The 22,280-nt window shown below is 38.5% G+C and overlaps 1 protein-coding gene across 3 annotated transcripts in view; it reads left to right on the top strand.

Annotated features, from left to right (window-relative positions):
- TSHZ3 (teashirt zinc finger homeobox 3) overlaps positions 1 to 16,094 on the top strand; it is a 64,846-nt gene extending 48,752 nt beyond the window's left edge. For all 3 annotated transcript variants that reach the window (XM_068693365.1, XM_068693363.1, XM_068693364.1), the window contains exon 2: positions 11,214 to 16,094. In XM_068693365.1, coding sequence (XP_068549466.1) covers positions 11,387 to 14,413 — 3,027 coding nt within the window. In that variant the 5' untranslated portion in view covers positions 11,214 to 11,386 and the 3' untranslated portion in view covers positions 14,414 to 16,094. The remainder of the gene's footprint in view (positions 1 to 11,213) is intronic.
- Positions 16,095 to 22,280: the final 6,186 nt, after the last annotated feature.

Raw genomic sequence — 22,280 nt, 5'->3', positions numbered from 1 at the left:
TACTATGAAAGTAAACTTAAAAAAAAAAAAAGGCAAAAAAATAAATGGAGTGGGTTGATGAGTGACTTTATGAAATAAATACTTGTCTATGAGCATGGGCATCTTGTTATCTTGCACATTTCAAGGATGATTTTGAAATCACTTACTTATTGAATGTTCACAGATAAGTCATCAAATTCAGGGTCGTTGTTGGATTATTTTTTTTTTAAATTATAATTTCACACTGTTCAGTTTTGACCACTTACATCCAACTGACTAAAATTAAGCTCTTATAATCCATAAGCATTCATAATTACATACTGCATGCAATGTTTGTAGTTAGTATAATAAACCTTCATCTTTATTGAAGCATCTCTTGTTTCTACAGCAGTTCTTTAATCTATCTCAATAGATTTGTAGTGTACAGCTCATATAGATTTGGTCAGTGACAAGGGTTAGAGTAGTCTTGTAGAACATTTACTTGTAGCTGTGAAAAGCCCACATTCATCAGAGGATTAGGTCGATCAGATTGTACCAGAATCAATGGAAGGACTGTGTGATCCCTCTTAGGCTGTAACGTGTTCACCTTCTTGGAGAGAATTCACATACACACACATTTCTCTGTCTTAAAGCCATTTATCTCAGAATGTCAAATTGCAATAATTAACCATTATTGATCTTAAATTCAATTAACTTCATTAACACAGGTCATGATGAGGGTGCTTGTAAGGGAAAGGCTCTTGACAAGTGTCTTTTCTTATATGACATTGAATGTTCACAATTGTGGCTATAAACTATTCATATTGTGCCATAGGACCATCTTTTAAAAATGACAAGGGTTTGGTTGGTGGCTTTGAAGAAGCATTTTAATCCTCTCCCCCCTCATCTTCTAGTTCTCAGGGTTTTCCAGCAAATTTTCTATTCAGGAATCAGTGAACCATTTGTTTCCAGCACATTATCTTAGTGTGGCGTTATAGCAAAACCCACCTATTAAAATATCCTTCAGTTCAATAGCTAGTGCTAGATAGAGACTCATTTACAAAAGAGCATATTAGTATAGTTAGCAAATGAGTGAAATGAATATTCAGTGCTTTTTTTTTTTTTTTGCTTTCCATACAAAACAAGTTGGGGGCATCTTGTAGAGCTAAGCCTTGGGATCTTTGCTTTCTCTAAGTCTTAGGATTCATACAGCAGTCAATAGTTGTTTTTCTTAAACGAAGGCTCTGAAACGACACAAAAGCTTTGTTGGCCCACAGTGAACTCCTTTTTTTCATGGAGAAACTTCATTATAAGTACAAGTTCACAATAGCTGAAATTGTGATTGAAATCATTTGGATTTCTCCTATACCATTCATACAGTTGTATGGAGTTTATTGTAAGCAGTCACTGCAACTAAAATAGCTATTGAAACTACTGTATAAAGGGCTTCAATAGGAATTTCAAGTTTGCAAGAAAAATGAAGGCTGCAGGTTGAGATGTGTGTTAATGTTAGTATGGTTAAACACATACAAAGCCAGTGTTCTGGTCACTGTAAAACTTGTAAGATGTGGCAGATTTGGAGCAACCAAGGATGTGGGAAGATTATAGAAAGTAAGGTGTAAGATTTTTTTAGTCCAAAAAATTCTAAACTGCAATCAGAAGGCTCAGAGAAATGTGGATAAAGAGAAATGACAACATCAGTTTTGTTCAGAAACAGATTTCTGTGACAATTAAATGGTCATTTTGTCACTAAATTTGCTATTTCCACTCCAGTATACAAAGCATTTACTGAAAAGAGGCAGGGCAGAAGCAGAATGGTTTGATTACTGCATTTGAAGAAAGTAAAGTTCCCTTACAACATCTGTTTGCTCAGTGAAGGATTATAATAATTAAGAGCTATTAGAGCCATATTGAGAACTTTTATGCTCATGCCTGCTTATCCTGCAGTTGGCTGTGAATCTTGTATTCGTTTGGTGAATGCCCTGTGTGCTTTTCAGTGATTAAAAGATGCCACCCAAATGCTGATATCAAGCAGAGGTTGTGTCACTGCATATTTTAGTACCAATTCACACAGATAATTTGGCTTGTTCTTATCAGTATGTTGATAGTGACTTTTATTAAAAATAATTTTTGAAAAATCCATTTATTTTTTATTCTTTGTGTATTCCAGTAAACATTTTTGTCTACTAGAGGAAATGGTAATTCTATGCCTAGAAAAATTCTGTGAAGAGTCCAAAACCCAGTGTCCCTCCTAAATCAAAATCAAGCATTTACTTCCTGCTGTAATATGTGCTTGCATGGAGTGGGAAATTCTAACACGTGTGTAGTACTTCACACCTAGCAACTGTCTTAGAAACCAACACAAAACCAGTTTTGTCTCGGAGTGGATCACATTTACTTGTGATGAATAATTTATACAGAAAATGTAGATTTTTTTTCCTGTTACTAATGCACATTGTAATTGTATTTGTTAAGTTTATGTGAATGCTTTCAGACTGTGGGGCTGCTTGTGAGCTATTTACTTCAACAGTTTGTGTCTGGCTCTTGAATCCTTCCCCTGGTATTGTCTCCCCTCCATGGCTTGTTAGGTGGCTCTCAACCCTCCAAGGGTTAGCGGGAAGCTGTGTGCCCCTGTGTGTGATGTGCGTTTGTAACTCTGGTGTTCTTGCAGGAAGGGTACCCCTTCCCCAGTAACCTGGAGATGGGGAGGGGAGGAAGAGGAAGGTACTCTTTGAATATTGATGACCATGAAACTACTCAAACCAAACAGCAATTGAGAATTCCCACCGGGTGTTCACAGTCCTTGTTTCTTACTTACCTACTTGATCTAGTCTCAACAGTGCTTGAGAAAGACTGTTTTTGCAGTGACAGAGAAGGCCAAGACCTTTTTTTCTCCTTTTTCTATTTCAGCAGGATCAGACAGAAATTTCAGGCTTATGCTCATAGGGGCTGTCAAAATGTCTACTCCCCCCAAATGCAAAATATGATAGCAAGTGAGGGCCTTTTGTCCATGCAGGAGCCCACTGTGTTTCTCAGCCTTTCCACTTGGATGCTGTGATCCTGCATTGCTGCTGGTTGTCAGCCGTGGGCACATGGAGTGGAACATAAACTGCCTCCCAGCTTCTGCGCAGCAGTATTTTTGGAAGTCAGCTCTATCATGTATGTGTGACTGCAAATTTAGGACAACCAAAAAAAAAGTTGGTTGTTCCTGACCAGCCATACCTTCTGAGCTATTCTCATAAGCATGGCGTTCTCTTCCAACTGTACAATATTGACATCCGATAGCAAATTTTACATGAGGAATTCTCTTTTAAAACCCATATGATTCAGTACATTATACATGGGAGTAATTTGGACCTTGAGTCTCTGAAAGATTTTGTCAATCTTCAGATCCCTTCATGTTAGAAACTTCCTGCAGATCTGCTCTCTAAGTGAGACAGATCTCAGACTGATCCTCACACAACCCTATGTGCACTGCAGCGTGATATGAGCTTGTACTGTTTTCCATGTTAGGAAGACATGGTGTTACGTTTCTTGGGTGGATAATTTGAGCAGATTTTAGAAAAACTCTGCTCAGCAGGTTGAATTCAGGGAGTTCAGGTCCCGGGCAGAAATTAAGGCAGAGCATGGCTTTCAAGGAGGGAGGCATGATCCATCGTGTTACATCTCCAACGCTGCCCTGGTAGAGCAGACATTCACGGCTTACCTGGAGTCTTGCTCTGTGCTGGGAGCAGAAAGCTTTTTGGATAAGAGTTGTGACAATTCCTTTCCTAATTTCAAAAACCTTTCCTATTTTCCCCATTGTGATAAGGAGTTTGCTGGCAGTATGCAGATTCAGCATTTACTGGATTCTAGCAGCTTGGTTCGGTGGAGATTTTTTAACCACAGGCTCTAGATTTTGCACAGTATGTGTACATGTGGGCATTTCACTGAGTATTTTATCCTTAGTAATTTTTTAAGCTGAAAACTAGCAATTATCTTCAGTTACACACATAAATTGCACTCACATAAACATACTGTGAAGAAACATAGGAACAAAAACACAGATTTAAGCTTTCTTCTCATGCTTTGTGTAAATAACTGTGTTATATATATTAACCTACAGGAGTTGCAGGCTTCTTTACTTGTCTTCTTGTCTGGCACTGGGCAAGTTATTTTTAACTTTGGATTTCCAGGGCCCTAGCTATAAACTGTGAGTAAGAATGCTTCTTCCACAGGGTTGCTGTGAAGAGTAAAACAGTCATTGGAGCTTTTGAACACCAAAGTGGAATGATGGCCAATGGTGCGAAGTCGTTCCTAAGACAGCATTTAATATAATGGCATTCTATTTTTTCAGGTGTGTATTTAATGAAGGAGATAGCATATGAATGTGTGCTTTTAACAGGAATAAAAACAAAAAAAAAGACTGAGCAGTATTAGGTTCCAGAAAAAAAGAATGCCTGCTTTAGCAGAATTAGTAGAAATTTTTGAATGTTTGCTGTTTTTATTTGTAGGTTCCCTCGATGATACCTTTTGTATGTCAGCGTAAAGTCTGAATTGAACAGGAGACCTGAATTCTGTACCCTCCTTTGAAGTACATGAAAGGCAAGGGACTATGGAATACAGTGACATGAGGAAGAGGTGCTTGCTTTACTGAGTCTAGGTGGTCCACACGTTAATGATGTATGAACTCAGTCCTGGTTATCATCTCTTCCCTGTGTATTCTTGTCCACGTAATTCTCAACTCTTAGCACTTAACAGTTGATCTGAACTCTCAGAAGTTGCTCCAAATGTAGTACCAGGCCAGGATGCTGTATTAGAGCAGCTGGCCATCTTCTTTTGGCCTGTTTCTGAACTCTGTATCAGACAGCTGCAGTATTTTCACGAAGGAACAAACACAAGTACAGTTCAAAGTTTCTAGTGCCTAAATTGGCATACTGTGTTGCATCATCTGTGCCGATTCCCAGTAACTTCATACTACAATATTATTGTCATGCAAAGTCTGCAGATGTATCAACATACAAAAATCCAGCTAAACTAGCATGAACCATGCACACCACATCAAATTAACATGTTACAAATTAATATTCTTGACCTTGCCAGTGGGCAGAATAATCAGAATAATCTTGGAGTAGGATCGTGCTTTGGTGCAAGGTACCAGCTACTTCAGCCAACAGGTGAGAGCAGTGCTGACCTCTCCACTTGGAAATGACATTTATCTCCCATAATAGATAGTCCTGCCCCTATGAAACAGAACTTTTCACCTTTCTAACAAAAAAAAACGTCCCGCTCAAGGTGTTGGCTGATCAGCATTGCCGTGCCTGTTCAGGGGCAGTGTAGTCATGTGCCACTCTTCTAAACCAGGAGCCACTATGGCCTCCTGTTTCTGTTGCCTCACTAGGAATATACTGACATCTCTGCCACATGGTGAATTCTCAAACATAGTTTCAGCTACATGCAAATTATCAGTCAGATTCTGTATAGAAATAACTCGTGGGTGGGATGTTTGCCTTTCTTCCTGTAAGTGGAAGGCCTGAGGAGTGGGAGTTTTCTAACAGACTGATAGAACTATTTTGTATGCCTACAGTTGCATTAGGTCTTTGATTGATTCCATCCACTGGCTGTTTTTCTCTTGCCTCTGTTCATTAATTTTGTGTATAATGTCCATTGGCACAGTCAAAGTGTCTCAGGAAAGCTGTTGGCTTTCTCTTGACTTGTGTTCAGGCCATGCCCCATCTTGACTCTGAATGACCCCACAGAAACTGTAGACTCCTTGAGGTTTTTTTCATAGGTTACTCAAATTGTAAATAATAATAATAATAATAATCAAGTAATTTCTTAGGTGGCTGGAGCCTTCCAGCTCCCAGCATCTGTCTTCTGTTCTGTTCTTGAAGTGTGAGATGTAAATGGATTCCCTTTTTTTTAAGGGTTTAAAAGTTTCAATATGCAATCAAAAATTAGGTGGTTTGGGAAATGATCTTTAGCATTACACGATGACTTCAAACTATGCATAAATAAGTAATAAAGTTGGTTGCATTTTTTTAATAAAAGGCCATTTGGTTAAATCAAAATACTTCCAAGAAATTGAATGGTTTTGATGAACTTGTAGTCAAGCACTTTTTCATGTTGGAAGAATACTTGAATGTTTTGATACTTTTTCAAGCAAAGAGCTTATATTCTAGTTTAAATATATTCTGGTAAGCTAATTAAAATCAAAGTCTTAGCAAAAAAAAAAAAAAAATCATAATTAAGACATTGCAAAAGTATAGCAACGAAATATTTGGATAGATCCAAGCCAAAATATATGGTCTCAGATACATTTTTTTCAGGAAATATGAGAAGAATCCTGCAGTTAATTGGTTTTGGGAGAAGAGTAAAGTATGTCTTTAATGCTAAGGTTTTGTTTTTCCAAAGAAACTTGAGGTGCATCTCTGACCACATTGTGGACATTGTGTGGATGCAGCCATGGAAGGGAGGAGAGCCAGGCCGCATTTTCATCTGAGTGCTACTGAGGAGCTCTCATAGATGAGGCTCGAGCCAGGGGCTGTGGTGCTGGTGGGCACCTCGGGAGGTGCCAAAGTTTGGCCCAGGAGGTCAGTGGAGCAGTGGCTGTTCCAGCTCTGCAGAAACATAATGGGCTGATGACGTTTCTCTGGCTTTGGATAGTGTCTGAGCTGTCTATAGTGCCTGTGGTGTCAGTGTAGAGAGAGGTACATGAGTGTATTAGTGTATAAACAATATGCACTAAATCATTTTGGGTAGTGATGTATCACCATTTATTTCCATTGGCAAAGAAATGATCCATAGCTTGGTTTTGAAGGTAATTCCCCCTTGTATGGAAATGAATTCCATTATACCACAGCTTACAGTTATGTATTTATATCAAATGTGTTAATTTCATTTTTACCTTGCAATTTAGTTAATAATTTTAATAAATATTAATGAGGGAACCATTCTCAACCTCTCAATAGCTGTACCTGCAATAGGTTCCATAATCCCTTGGATATCCTCATCTCTAGAAACTGAGGGCCTCCCCCCGGAACCACTGCCCATCTTTTGTCAGATATGTCACGGTGACAACATGGTCAAATTGCAGGCAGTTTATTGTGCGTTATGGTGTCCTGCAAGATGTAAACTACAAACTTTTTTTTGGGAATGGTGACTTTTTATTCTTCTTTTACACTTGAAAAAGAAAAACAAAAATACAGAAGCACATAATTTCTTTCATTTCCATTCTTATTAACTTCTGCTGTTAGAGTTGCCTTTAAAGTCTTTTTTTTTTCCAACTCAGACTTTGCTGTCAAGATGTTGAAGAACAGTTGTACAGATGCCCTGCTGTTTCAAACATTTACTCTACACTTGAAACATATCAAACCAGGAGTCTCTCTTTTTTATTAATAAGAAGCAAACAGCTGAGTAAATATGGACTGAGATAGTGCTTCTTAAAGACAATCTCTCCGTCAGCAGTGAATCTCAATTAAGTTTTTTTATTTTGTTTTGTTATTTTTAACCATCTCCTCCTGATTTTATTTTCCATTTTCGTAGTCTCTTTGCTCCTCCTGTAGGTACTTAACCAAAGGAGAAGTTTCTCAGCACTGCCCTCCTCTTCCTTCTGTCTGTTGCACCCAGACAGAATGCCAGTCATCATCTCCCTCTGAGTAGGTTGTGGTGAGGCACAACCTCACACTGGATCAGAGGTTCCCTTAGCTGCAGTTGGGCTCCTTTCCTCCAGTGCTCTTAATCCCATACTCCCCTGTGGTGTGAGACTAAAATTTGGCCTTAATCCCCTTCTGTCCCACATGCTGATAACAATTCAGTTGGGTTTTCTGAGGAGGAAGTGCATCCATTACCTGCTGATGGATTCTCTGAGGACAAAGCCTTAGGGAGCTGTGAGCTCTTCAGCCACTGTAAACCTACCTGTAGTGGTGCAGAAACCTTTGAGAATGGCTGAGTCTGCCACTGCAGGTTGGCCAAGACTTGATGGGTTGTCTTCTGATGCCATACTTCAGCCCTGAAGGCATGTGGTAGGTGACCAACCCTTGGAATAAGATGTTAGAAGCTACTGGCACAAACTGCTTAGGGCCGTGTCTTAACTCTTAGGCTGAGATGTTTCCCCAAACACAGTCATTGCTTGTATACACCTTTGGTTGAGTAAGTAGGGGGTAATGTTGTGTTTCATCCCTCCTCTCCCTTGTGCAGGGAGCAGAAGGAGTTGTTCAAACTGTCACTTGATTAAAGTTGCAGGTTGCTGGGTTAAATTCCACGCTGTTGTTTATTCCTCATTTCCCACATATCTGGATCAAAGACTGATGTCACAACTTGGCTTCACAACTTGAGTTTAGGAAGGAGAACAGCTATAGAAGAGGCAGCTCCTGGTTAACACGCAAATATGCTTGATAGTTGGTGAAAAGGGCAAAGAAAGCATGAAAGGTAAATAGATTTACATTTAAATGAGCCACATGCTGGAGGTTTTCCCTAATGTAAAAGTCACTCTTGAAATGGTGAATGTGACAATACAAGTGTTTCATCCAAACAAAATTCACAAGATTTCAGTGCTAAGAGAAATAAAAGTGTAAAGAAAACCACACTAATTAGGGACTTGGTTCTGTGCCCCCTGTCCGTGTTGGTGAGCACTGGTCGGCGGGAACACTTCAGTGGCATGCAGGGACCCAGTCCAGGACTTTGGTACGTGGTGTGTGAGAGTGGGTGGCACACGCTCGTGCTAGTACCCAGTGGACAGAAAGAGTGAAGGACAGGTACATTTATAGGGTGCTTTGGTCTTTCATCTCAGACTGCAGGCGTGCACAAGATCATTCGAACGCAGGCAGGGTGACAATAACCTCAATAACCTTGGATTTTCTTTACCTCTTAAAAAGGGAGTCTTCAGTTTCACATGAGGCAAAGGAATGAGAGTAGTAAAAGAAAAATTGTTTCGACAAGGTGGAAGAGGAAAAGGGTACATTTGCTTCCAAATCATAGGTTCATGCTGTCATTTCTTCCCTCCATCCTTCCTCATTCTTATCACTAGGATCTTTGGCATAGTTCAGATGGAGGTAGTTGGTTGTCAATTGTTTACAAGTTACTAGTCATTATTTAATATTTTTATTTTTTTTTAGCTCTAGAGAGCTCTGGTCTGCTTTGCTGGAGATTTTGCTGAAGATTTTGGTAGAGTATAGAAACATGAATGCACAAATAAAATCACAAGCAATCTGTACCATCTATCAGGGAATGAAAGTATTGTATGAAATCCATCTTGTTAGATGATAAATTCATTATTGTGGCTTCATTGCATGTATTTGCGTGGTAGGCACTGATCCTGACTACAGATTGCCAGCATGACTGTAGCACACGTAAAATAAGGATTGTTTAATTCTTTCAAAACATTCCGAAAAACCGTAAAATAGAGAAAAAGAGAAACGTTCTATTTAATGAGAGCACATATATATGTTTTTAAAGATGTTATCAGCATCTTCAAAACATCTTATAATAATTTAAAGTTTTTAACTTAATTCTTTCAAACTACATTCTTCCAAATGTTAAAAATAGGAGCCTTGCTGCATGAATTTTCTTGAAATGTGTTGAAATTACCTGAGCCTAAATCATCTAATTACAATTACCTGTTACTATTGTGTTATGTTTGTGCCTTCAAAGGTTTAGCTGCTATTCTGTAGATCAGATTATAATTTTCCATGCTTGGAGGAAGATTTGTTACCATTCATCCACGTGAGAAATAGTAGTGAATATTTTGTATTTCCTAACAGAATGAAGAAATATTCTTATGAAACTAAAAGCCTGATTACATTCTTGCTTTAACAATTGTTTATGTCTTTTTTGGTTTTCTGACACACGTAAACATATTTTCACTGAAATAAGTTTGCAAGGTTCAATACTGTATATATGATATCTACTATAGTATTCTCCTACATTTTTTCCTCTTCTTGGGATATTAATCATTATCTTCATAGCACTATTGCCTGAAGAAACAAGCTGTAGATTGTTTAAGGTGTTTACAATACAGATACCCATACATTCCAGCTGTGTTGCAGAGAAGAAGGTCAAAAGTCAAGTGTCCTCAACCACAGAATCTACTGGACACATGTTTTTTTCAAGTTTATAATTAAATTTGTGATAGATTGCAAGCACATTTTAAATTCCACTTAATACAGAACAGTCATGATCTATTTTGCTTTTTTAGCTGTAAATTAATGCACTATATAGAAATAGATTATTTTGATCAATTATTGATCCCTCTCCTAATGTTACTGTAGTTTCCTTTCCTGAAGGAAAAATTTAGGTAGACTTAATATATGTAGAATACGTGCACAGAAGCTCTGTGGAAAAATAGAACATGTTTACTGTCAGTTCTCAACTATCCTATTTAGGAAGAGTATCTTAAATTTAAATCACCAGTTGCATTACTTGAGGAGGAAAAAAAGACAGGATCCCTGTTGGGTGTCTGTGTAGCTTATGCTGAGTAAATATTGACAAAGTAGTCTAAAGAGCAAACACTTTGACATTTGTAAGGTCCACTGGAAGGTCTCGTATATATTTATACAGCAAGAATGAGTACAGCATACCAATTTTCTTGAACTAGCTCCTGACATAATTCTGCATAGGCTTTCTTGTTGAGAAAGGTACACTTAAATGTGAATGGGTCATTTGTTACACCCATAATGAATATCTTCAAATTGCTGTTAGTGAGCTGTTTCAGAAGGCTGTGTCACCTGTTTTTACTGTCTCCTCTCAAAATATGATAACTACTAATAATGATAACTTCATGAAAATCTCATTTTTTTAATTATTGCAACTGGGGATTTATTTTTTTTTACTTTGTAGGAATTTTTGATGTTTCTTTTACTTTATATTTATTAAAGATTGAGTCTCAAAACTGTAATGAGCAAAAAATGCTTGCTTAATTTAAATTGTGAATCTGTCTGTTAAGAAATGCATTAGGGGTAGGAGAAGCATAAGACATATTAATTGACAGACAGGAACTGCTGTCTCTGAGGTTGATACAAGTAATTTATTACTTTAGAAATGAATGCCACCTCCAGAATGTGCTTCATTAATTTCAAATTTAGTTTTAATTTCAAGCTGTTGCCCCTTGAGAAGAATAAGGTGGCAAATTATGTTTGAAGAGCAGATTTTTTTCTTGCTCAGAAGAAACACTAAATTTTAACTGTTTAATTTTACAAATAAGTGCAGTTCTTTGGCTGAAACACTTGAGTGAAAGTACGATCGGTAGAAACTAACATATTTTCTTCTCTTCATAATAGCTTATGTTTCAGACGAACTAAAAGCAGCAGCATTGGTGGAAGAAGATGTGGAACCTGATGAAAACACAGTTGATGGTGAGCCTTCAGCAAAATATATATGTCCAGAGAAAGACTTCAGTAAGAACTGCCAAAGCTACCAAAATTCTCCAGCTGCTGAATTTTCTAGCCATGAAATGGACAGTGAGTCACACATCAGTGAGACAAGTGACCGCATGGCAGACTTTGAGAGCAGTTCTATTAAAAATGAAGAAGAGAACAAGGAGGTTTCAATACCACTCGAAGACTCTACTGTATCTGATAGTTTAGAACAAATGAAAGCTGTATATAATAACTTTCTCTCCAATTCCTACTGGTCCAATCTCAATTTGAATATTCACCAGCCAATTTCAGAAAAAAACAATGGTAGCAGCAGCAGTAGCAGCAGCAGCAGCAGCAGTTGTGGAAGTGGCAGCTTTGACTGGCACCAGACTGCTATGGCTAAAACACTGCAGCAAGTTTCTCAAAGCAGAATTCTTCCTGAACCGAGCCTTTTTAGTACAGTTCAATTGTACAGACAAAGCAGTAAGCTTTATGGCTCTATATTTACTGGAGCCAGTAAATTCCGCTGTAAAGACTGCAGTGCTGCCTATGATACTTTAGTAGAATTAACAGTGCACATGAATGAAACGGGACATTATCGAGATGACAACCATGAAACTGATAACAATAACCCTAAAAGATGGTCCAAACCTCGTAAACGCTCATTGCTTGAAATGGAAGGGAAAGAAGATGCCCAGAAAGTATTAAAGTGTATGTACTGTGGTCATTCATTTGAATCTCTTCAGGATTTGAGTGTTCATATGATCAAAACAAAACACTACCAAAAAGTGCCTCTGAAGGAACCTGTTACACCTGTAGCAGCAAAAATTATCCCAGCTCCTAGAAAGAAAGCATCACTAGAGCTTGAACTTCCAAGTTCTCCAGATTCCACAGGTGGGACACCAAAAACAACAATCTTGGATACCAATGATGCACTTCAAAAGAATTCCAATCCCTACATTACACCAAATAATCGCTATGGTCACCAGAATGGTGCGAGCTATGCCTGGCACTTTGAGGCAAGGAAATCTCAAATTCTGAAGTGCATGGAATGTGGAAGTTCACATGACACTCTGCAGGAACTCACTGCTCACATGATGGTGACGGGGCATTTTATTAAAGTCACTAACTCTGCCATGAAAAAAGGGAAGCCAATTATAGAAGCCCCAGCAACACCTACAATAACATCCTTAGTAGATGAGAAAGTCCAGTCTGTGCCACTAGCTGCCACCACTTTTACATCTCCTTCCAATACACCATCTAGTGTTTCCCCTAAATCAAATGTTGAAATAAAAAAAGAAGTAGATAAAGAAAGAAACATTGCTGATGACAAAATGAAGGACAAAGAAAAGTCAAGTGGAGATGAGGAGAAATATGATATTTCTTCAAAGTACCATTACTTGACTGAAAATGACCTAGAAGAAAGCCCTAAAGGGGGACTAGATATATTGAAATCTTTAGAAAACACAGTTACATCAGCTATAAATAAGGCCCAGAATGGCACACCAAGCTGGGGTGGCTACCCCAGCATTCATGCTGCCTATCAGCTGCCAAATATGATGAAGCTATCATTGGGTTCATCTGGCAAAAGTACACCGTTAAAACCTATGTTTGGAAACAATGAACTAGTATCACCATCTAAAAACCAGCCTTTGGTGTCTCCGCCAAGCAGCCAGACCTCACCTGTGCCAAAAACAAACTTTCACGCTATGGAAGAATTGGTAAAGAAAGTCACTGAGAAGGTGGCTAAAGTGGAGGAGAAAATGAAAGAGCCTGAAGGAAAGCTTTCTCCAATGAAGCGTGCAACACCTTCACCATGCAGTAGTGAAGTCAGTGAACCCCTTAAAATGGATGCCTCCAATGATGGTGGCTTTAAAAACCAGCAGAACAGCCCAGTCCCTCAGAGAGATGGCTGCAAGGACAGTCCAACTGTAGAACCTGTGGAAAATGGGAAAGAACCCGTTAAATCAATTGTAAGTTCTTTAAGTAGCAGCACAGCTATCATTACTGATCACCCTCCTGAACAGCCATTTGTAAATCCATTAAGTGCACTGCAGTCTGTCATGAATATTCACCTTGGGAAGGCTGCAAAGCCATCTTTGCCCGCTTTGGACCCAATGAGCATGCTTTTTAAAATGAGCAATAGTTTGGCAGAAAAGGCTGCAGTAGCCACCCCACCTCTACAGTCCAAAAAAACGGACCACTTAGAACGTTATTTTTATCATGTCAACAATGACCAACCCATAGATTTGACGAAAGGCAAGAGTGACAAAAGCTGCTCTTTGGGTTCAGCGCTTTTGTCATCCACATCGACATCTTCTGCATCTTCTTCATCTACAGTGACAACAGCAAAGACATCTGCAGTCGTGTCATTCATGTCAAACTCGCCGCTACGCGAGAATGCCTTGTCAGATATATCTGATATGCTGAAGAACCTGACAGAAAGTCACACATCAAAATCTTCCACACCTTCCAGCATATCTGAGAAATCTGACATTGATGGTACCACAATAGAGGAACCAGAAGAGAGTACACCCGCTCAGAAAAGGAAGGGACGTCAGTCTAACTGGAACCCTCAGCATTTGCTCATCTTGCAGGCCCAGTTTGCAGCTAGTTTACGGCAGACTTCAGAGGGTAAATACATCATGTCAGACTTGAGCCCTCAAGAAAGAATGCACATTTCCAGGTTTACAGGACTTTCAATGACCACAATTAGCCACTGGCTAGCCAATGTGAAATACCAGCTCCGAAGGACAGGGGGAACTAAGTTCCTTAAAAATTTGGACACTGGGCATCCAGTGTTCTTTTGTAATGACTGTGCGTCACAGATCAGAACTCCTTCAACTTATATCAGTCATCTTGAATCGCATCTGGGTTTCAGGTTAAGAGACTTGTCAAAACTGTCCAGTGAACAGATTAACAATCAGATAGCACAAGCCAAGTCACCGTCTGAAAAGCTGGTGACATCCTCTCCAGAGGAAGATATCGGAACTTCTTACCAGTGCAAACTTTGTAACAGGACTTTTGCAAGCAAGCATGCTGTTAAACTTCATCTTAGTAAAACACATGGGAAGTCACCAGAGGATCATCTTCTGTATGTTTCAGAGTTAGAGAAGCAGTAGCATTTGGTTTTGATTAGAATAACTGTAATTTGCTTTGAGGAAAACTGTCAAAGACGCCTTAAAGCTACTGTTTAGTTCTTGGCACATGTTCTTATTTTAACTCCAGAGTCGCTCTGGGCTGAACTGTTTTGTATAACTGTACAGTGTTTAAATAGAGGTGCATAATCAGCTGTTGTTACTGGTAAAATATGAAGGTTAAAATGCAGTGGTAAGTGTTTGGAACTTTGTGTAAATTGGATTTAGTTGCTGTGCATCCCTCTGATGCATCAAGCTGCATGCATTAACAGACAGTTTAATTAAGCATTTATAACTAATTCTGGTGCACTTTTTTCATGTGACCTAAGTGTGCTGGTATTTCTCACCCTATAATCTTTAGCCCTCTGAGTACTTTGAAGCACTTTTGCATTAATTTGGTAAAAATGTATGGATATGTTTTTTGTTGTTGTTTTTTATTTTTATTTTTTTAATAAAAAAAACACTTTACCAGCTTAGTTTTGTTTAGTAATATGAACCTCCATTTATGCAGAGGTGTCTCACACCTTGAAATTTAAAAATATAATTTTCACATTGAAACATAGGTGTATATATTGTATAGATTTCAAAATCTTTTATGAAAAATGTGATTGTGGTTAATGCCATTTTTCTTTTTCTTCAGCATTTTTAGCAACAGTGTTTTTTGTACCTGATAAGCCCCAGGTATGAACTGTACTTATATATAGTGTATATTTCATTTTTTAGATCTGTTTTTCTTTTAACATCCAAACATTGTAAATTATACGATGAAAGATACCACAGATAGCATTTATAGAGTATTCAGAAACATTGTTCTTAAAGCAAAGTATGTTTTGTTTTGTTTCCCCATACAGTACATTTATATTAATAGAGGTTCATGTTTAAATTATACATATTTATTAGTGTTGCTATCTTTTTTTTTTCTTTTTTTTTTTTTTAAACTGTCTGAAGAAACAGAAGCCATGGACTGCATTCCTGGCATGCATTATAACTGTTTTGCACAACATGACTTTTAAAGGTATTTATTAGTAAAAAAAATAAAATTAAATAAAAAGAGAAAATTCAAAACAAACTCAGTGCTCAAAGGGTTAAATCTATTTGAAAACTTGTACTGTATTTCCTAAACATTGATAAAGCCTTTAAAATGTTTGTACTGTAGTACTTTGCTTAAAAGTTATGAGGCATTCTGTGATATAACCTCTTTTACTTATTTATAAGCGCTCTTGGTTGTTATTTCCTATTGTAGAATGCCTTTTTATTTCAACTGGTAACTTTCTGTTTTGTTCTGCCTAATTATTCTCCCAAGATTCCATACTGCAGCTTTATCTTTAGGCATATGAAAGGTAACCCGTGGTTACCAGCACACTAAGTGATTCTGTTCGTCTCCATTTTTGGCAGTTAATTTGCAGAAGTAACTGACAGCTGACACCATATGAGAATCTATGTATAAAATATTGGCATGTAAACAGCACAGACACTGTAATGCACTCTGTGCCCTGTTTTGTTGTTGACAATGAAGCACCATTATATGACTCTTCATATAACCTTTTTTTCTACAGCAGCATTAAAATTGTCTTTTTGCTATAATTTTGTGTTGCATTCACAATTATGTCTGAAATGTGCTACGACTAACGAGCACATTAAAATTAAATTGTATGCTATCTGTTTATGACTGAAGCTTGAGTAGGTTTCTTCATCTGCCAGGTGCTGGCAGTCAAAAGCTGCACATAAATCACTGGAGTTTTAGTGAACTTTAGCATTTAAAGAGCAGGGTAGCACTTATTCAAAGGCTGCATTAACCATTTCCCTCCTTCCCCTCCCCCCAACAAAAAAATGAGTTTTATAACTCCTTTTTATGCATCAGGTAAGGCTGGCTGTGAAGACAGGGTTTAGAAGCAACGTGTGGCAAAGCAAATAGGTGTTTTGCTGTGCTGCATATGCAGCACAAGTGGGATGCTGATACTCACACACCTTCCCGAACCTATTGAACAGTCCACAAGTGGCACCGCTAGGCGTTGCATGGGTTAGAACAGCCCTTTCCGCCACTAAGCACTTCAGAATGACAGGAGTAGTCACCTGCAACTGACGACTTAAACTTTGTGATTGTGAAGTGAATCCTCTGATGGCCCTCTCCTGCTGTACAACATGCAGAGCAGATAGCAAGGGAGGGAAGGAAGGTGAATAAACACATGCCAAATAAACGCAAACAAGCAAGAGCATTTATATGATAATGACAGACTTCTGGTGTTGACAGGTCACCCCATCAAAACCACTGAAAACAATTTACATCTCCAAAGTACCTATATTACTATGCATGTAAATAATGTCTTTCGCCAGTCAGGTGAACTTGAAGTCTAGAAATGGTTACAGGGGAACCAAAATCACCATTACAGCACTTAAGAATCATGTTTCAAGTAATAACTACCATCCAAATGTCATTTGTACAGTATGTTTTCTTTTTTTTAAAAAAAATAATACTGTCTTCCAATAAGCGACTAATTCAATCTGCTTTGTGCTTTTTCTTCCCTTCTTCCTCTCACTCTAATTGTGAAAGCCAGCGCCACGTCTTCACAAGTGTAACCGTGTTCTGTGCGTTCTGCAGCAAATACTGCTAAAAAGACCGAATGAATGGGATTAATGATTAGCTGTGTTTTCTTCCCATCTTTTTTGACTCACAGTTGTGTCTGATGTTAAGGTCATTTGTGTGTCAATGTTTATGGCTTCAGCTCACATTCCAGCAATAAAATCATAGCATGCAGTTTTGCTGGTCGCCTACCTTGTCCCAGGAGTGCCCCTCAGGTACTGAGGAGAGGCAACCTGGCCAGCCAAAGTCTTCTATGAAGCCTCCCTGGTGGCCCTCCTCATTTTTTGCAAATAGATGATCTAAATCTAAATATGGCCAGGCTTTTCATCTACAGCAGAGAATTCCTCCTCTGAAAATTAGAGCAGCTTAAATATAGTGTTTGGTTACAAAACAGAAATTCACGCATAAGGAAACTGACATATTATTGCATATATTGTCTATCAATTTATTTTTAAGATGCATCATTGACTTATAATAGTAATGCTAAAAGCTCCACATGCAATACTGTTATCTAGGACTTGGGAGGGAGTAAAAGCAGGAGACTACAGTCTTGTGTGGTGTTCCTTATTCTTAAAAAATAGACAAGGAATTGATGACTGCAAACACCATGTAGCATCATCCAGTCTGATAAAAGTCACTTCCAGGGCCTGATTCTCTGGGTCAGAATGTGCATTGAGGAGATGCAGCAGGTGAAAATTCAGGGAGCAGCCATGTCCATTAACGTGCAGCAGAAATGACTTTTAAAATGTATTTTTAAAACATGCTTGGAACTTTGGAAATGAATGTCTAGTCAGGAGCTGCATATCCCAAATATATTAAAATAAAGTTCAGCTTGCATTTCCGAACCTCCAGGACTGGCATACCAATGTGATTTCACATTATGAAGAATTTAGAGAATCAATGAACTAGAATAATGTCCTTTTTATCCATACACTGATATGTATATTGGCATGGTAACTATTAGTGCTAACCAAATCACCAACCTAGCTATGTTAAGATATTTTTTTGTCCTATTAAACATAAATTTATAAATGCAGGATTGTAAAATTTGCATTTGAATTCCAACTTTTGCTTTGCATTTGATATTTTATTTAGAAAGATGCAGACTGTGTGAGAGAAAACAAAATACCTCAAGAAAGAGTTTAAAAATGAAATCGTGATGGGTGGGAAGAGCTTTAAATCACAGGTGTGTAAAGGTGACCCTGGTCTAACCCCACCCAAGTAGTGGCTTGTTGCAGCATACTGTATATCTTCCAGCCATCACATTTACGCAGTATCTTAAAATAACATTTGTGATAAATGTGCAATTTAACTAATTTATGGTGCTATGATGTGCTCAGGGCTACATGCAAGATGAAAATCTTAAATGGAGCTTGAACAGCTCACTTCACAACAAGAAATCAATATGCCAGATCTTAGAGTCTTAGAGAGCTATTCACTGAAGTCAACATTTAGAAAAAATAAACAAAAACAAAAACCACAGTGAATGTATCTTAAAGTTTTAGCAAGAAATCTGTAATTAACTGAAATATGACCTGTAAGCTAGTGTAGTGTAAGGGAGTTTCTGAAACCTAAATCTTTCTAGAAACTTGATTATATTTTATTTTTGTATTGAAACTATATTGTTTTAATTATGTGGTTGCTTTCATGGTAAACACTGTTTGTGATTTTTTTATCTAAGCCAAAGCAGATTAGTGTTATCAGTATGGGAATTATCTGTTGCATTTTAATGCAGTTATGTATCTTGGTATATCAAGCTAGACACAGATATGACTCTGCATTTTATGACAGCAAAAATTTTGGCTATACTTTACTTTGAGATTTTAAAAAAGTACTGTCGTGTAGAAGAGAAGAACCTTTAATTTTGCAAGTTCTTTTTTCAGCTGCAACAGAAAAAGAAGTAACTGTGGTGCAAATGATGACAGAGACAACTGGTAATAAAGCTAAATTTAATAAATTTTATATTTTTAAATATGCCTCCAGAGAGCCTTATATATTTCTTAGAAAAATATCAAATTATTGCAATTATTTTTGCCTACTTTTTTCAGGTAACTTTATATTATAACAATATGTTGGAGCTGTGCTAGCTACTCAGTTACCCACACTGCTCAACAGAGCTGAATACAGGAAATGGTCATAAAATGAGAATTTATCACGCAAAGTAGACAAAAGAGTTCCAAAGTTACAGAACTTGTTGCTGAATTGTGTGAACTAACCATGTATACTTGACTGGGTGGTCATAGTGGAAACACTGTGTAACTCCCTTAGGTATTACTAATAAATCCATATACTCTCCAGCTAAAAGGCCCAGTAAATTCTCTTCTGGGACTTGGTACCAAGATGTGCCTTCCAGCCCTTGGTTGACCTGCTGTAGGCAAATGAGAGACCAAGAAATAATTACTGACTGCTATCTCTGAATATGAAAGCAGTTCTGTTGTTCAGGGTGTGGTAGCATTGAATTTAGTTGAGTTTTCAGTAATTATCCTGTAATAATGTAAAGCTTGTATATGTTCATGTCTATAATACTTCAGCCCTCATTGAAGAATATTTGCATGAGCCTTTTTTTTTTTTTTTTTCTTTTTACCAGTGAAGGAAGAAAGACTCAGGGTCATTTATGAAAAGGAGCAGAATTATGTATTAACACACCATTATATAGGTCAGAAAGCCTTGGAATAATCAGCGAGGTTACAATCTGTTTTCAGAACTTGGTTTGGGGCAATAATTTTAAGTGAATGTTCAGCATGAAAAAGATGACTAAGTTTTACTAATACTTAGCTTTATGATACTTAAACTTTCGGGACTGTATTCATTATCTAATACATAGACAAATGTGGTGGTGTTAAAGAAACCCCCTTTTTTTACAGGCAGATCTATAGGTCTTTCTACTTAGCATCCTGCTTACATGTTAGGGTAGCTGTTTGTTTGCTTTTCAGCAGTATGTTATGATATTTAGGTGGGACACATTAACTTCCTCAGCAGCTGTTACTTGATTCACTTCATCATATTTATAGCTTGAAACACACTTCTGGTTAAGAGAATTTTAAGAGAATTAAAATCTGATGCACATTTGGGGGTGCATGGATATGTCCAGACCACTCACCAACCTCACATATATAACCTTTACTAAAAAGAAATTACACAACTGCAAATCATGCTATATACCAAAGTGTAGGAGTGTTTAAAAAGCAAAATTAAAAATTACCACCCAGGCCAGAGGTTTTGCTGTATCGTGGTTTTAAAGTTGTTAGTCTTTGCAACGAAATGAAAAGGTAGTCCCTGAGCAAGCAAAGAGAAGTAAGAAAGGGCAGTGGCAGTCATGCCCCCATCTCCCAGCCATGCAGGAACAGTGGGATTGGTCAGACCTATCAGGGGCTCCTGCCACAGCCAGGCTGCAGTGGTATGGGTGCCCCTCGCTTCTCATGCTTGGCTTTCACCATGTCGCACAAGGGTGCGGATGTGCGCTTCTCCCCCAGTGCACTTGAATGTGGCAAAGTGGGCTTGGTAACCGAGTGAGCTAATTTCCTGATTTCTTACCTCTTGATCCCTGAATTAAGGATTTTGGTTGCAAAGGAAATTAATTTCAAATGATTTGGCACTGTAGAAAAGCCTGCATTAGACCTGTCAGCTCTGTTCCACTCCCTGAGGAGAAGAGAGTGTCCATCTTTTTTTTTTTTTTTTTTTTTTTAATATCAAAAGTATAAATGGAGGGAATGTAATTTTTAAACTTTAGTATAAATTAACAATGAAAAATACTTCTTTATTAAACTTCAACTTATCACATTCATGCTTGCATGGTAGGAGATGGGGGGACATGTTTATAGCCATCATAATTGTGAGTTAGTGACCTTTCTAGCCAAGTGAAATGAAATTACTTGAAAATGGAATTCTTTTTAATTGGCGCATTTGTAGGTGATGGGGAAAGGAAGAGGATTTGTTAATGCGTGCATGCATATAAAGCCTGCAAGTAACTGTGAGGAAAGCCTGAAGTCTGTGCTCAGCTGTAAACCTGTGCAGAGGGAGAGTGAGGTAGGTGTGTCAGGAAGTGCAGTTGTATTCTCGGCTCCTTTTTTTCTAAACTGGAGGTACAGTCACTGCAGTTACGCCTCAGTGACCATGAAACTGAGTCGGCAGAAGCTGAAGGACTGCGCTCCTGAAAGCCTCATCAGGACTTGTCATCGCTCTAATGAATATCATTTAAATTGCTTTGTATATTGGTGGAGTTTGGATGTCGATTTAATTTGTGCATGTGTTTGAGTTCTTCTGCTTGGCTAGGCTAACAGAGAGCAACAGCCTAATGAAAAGTGAGTTGGTGACAGCATGATGAGCCCCAACCCAATCAAATGTGTTTGAAGGCCTGTTTTGACAGGGCTCTTAAAAGTAGATCTAGGAAAGAGAAGTAGTGCTCTAGTTCAGTGCAATTGTTTCAGGCTAATATTATGGCTTTTTGTCCCTCTCAATGGTTGAAAATTTTCTGTGTGCACTCTGGCTTGTGATAAAACATGGATTCATCATAGGGTTGTGTTTGGAGAAGCCCACGAGAATGCGCTCCCCACATCAAATATCTGGAAATTACTGGAGTTAAAACTCCACTTCAGAAACTCATTATGGGGGTACACCAGAAACTGGGAAGCAAGAAATGGCCTAAGCAGGTTGTGTCTCCATCTCTAATACTGTGTTGCACTGGGCCCATAGGAGGAACAGCAGCAGATTAACTCTGGAGGGCAGGGGCTGGCTGGTCAGAGCCAGCCGCGGACTTCTCTGCATTAATTCCTATTTCCTGTGACAGGAAGTTGAGCATGCGATGCCCAGAGCTGCAGAGAAGGGCAGACCAGATGGAGAAATTCCTCACAACACCTTTCAGTGCTGTCTGGGTGGTGGGGATGAGGTAAACAGGTCAGCAGTGGGAGGGCTGCCCAGGTCTGCTCTCCTGAAGGCCACACGGTACTGGGCCAGGAGCCTGGCCAGCATGAGCAAGGCTTGGGCTCTGCATGGCCAGGAAGCCTTCTCGTCTGCCTGGCAGGGCTGGGATGCTGCCCTTGGCCTCAAGGCCTCATACCTGCCCCAGAGCCATGGCCATGGTATGGGCATGGCCTGCCTCAGGACTGCTAGATGGGCAAAATAGCCACATAGACCCAATAAACCATCTTCCAATCTCTGATAAAATGTTCACTTTTTCCCTCTGATATGTGCATTTGGAAGATAAAAGAAAAATGTGGTCACGATTTGTATTTGCCACCGTAAAGAAAAATCCATTTCTGAAACAGAGCTTCT

This window comes from Anas acuta, chromosome 10, assembly GCF_963932015.1.
Source record: "Anas acuta chromosome 10, bAnaAcu1.1, whole genome shotgun sequence".
NCBI classification, from domain to species: Eukaryota; Metazoa; Chordata; class Aves; order Anseriformes; family Anatidae; genus Anas; species Anas acuta.
Note: the sequence above shows the minus strand (reverse complement) of the source record. Positions and strands in the feature narration are given on the sequence as shown.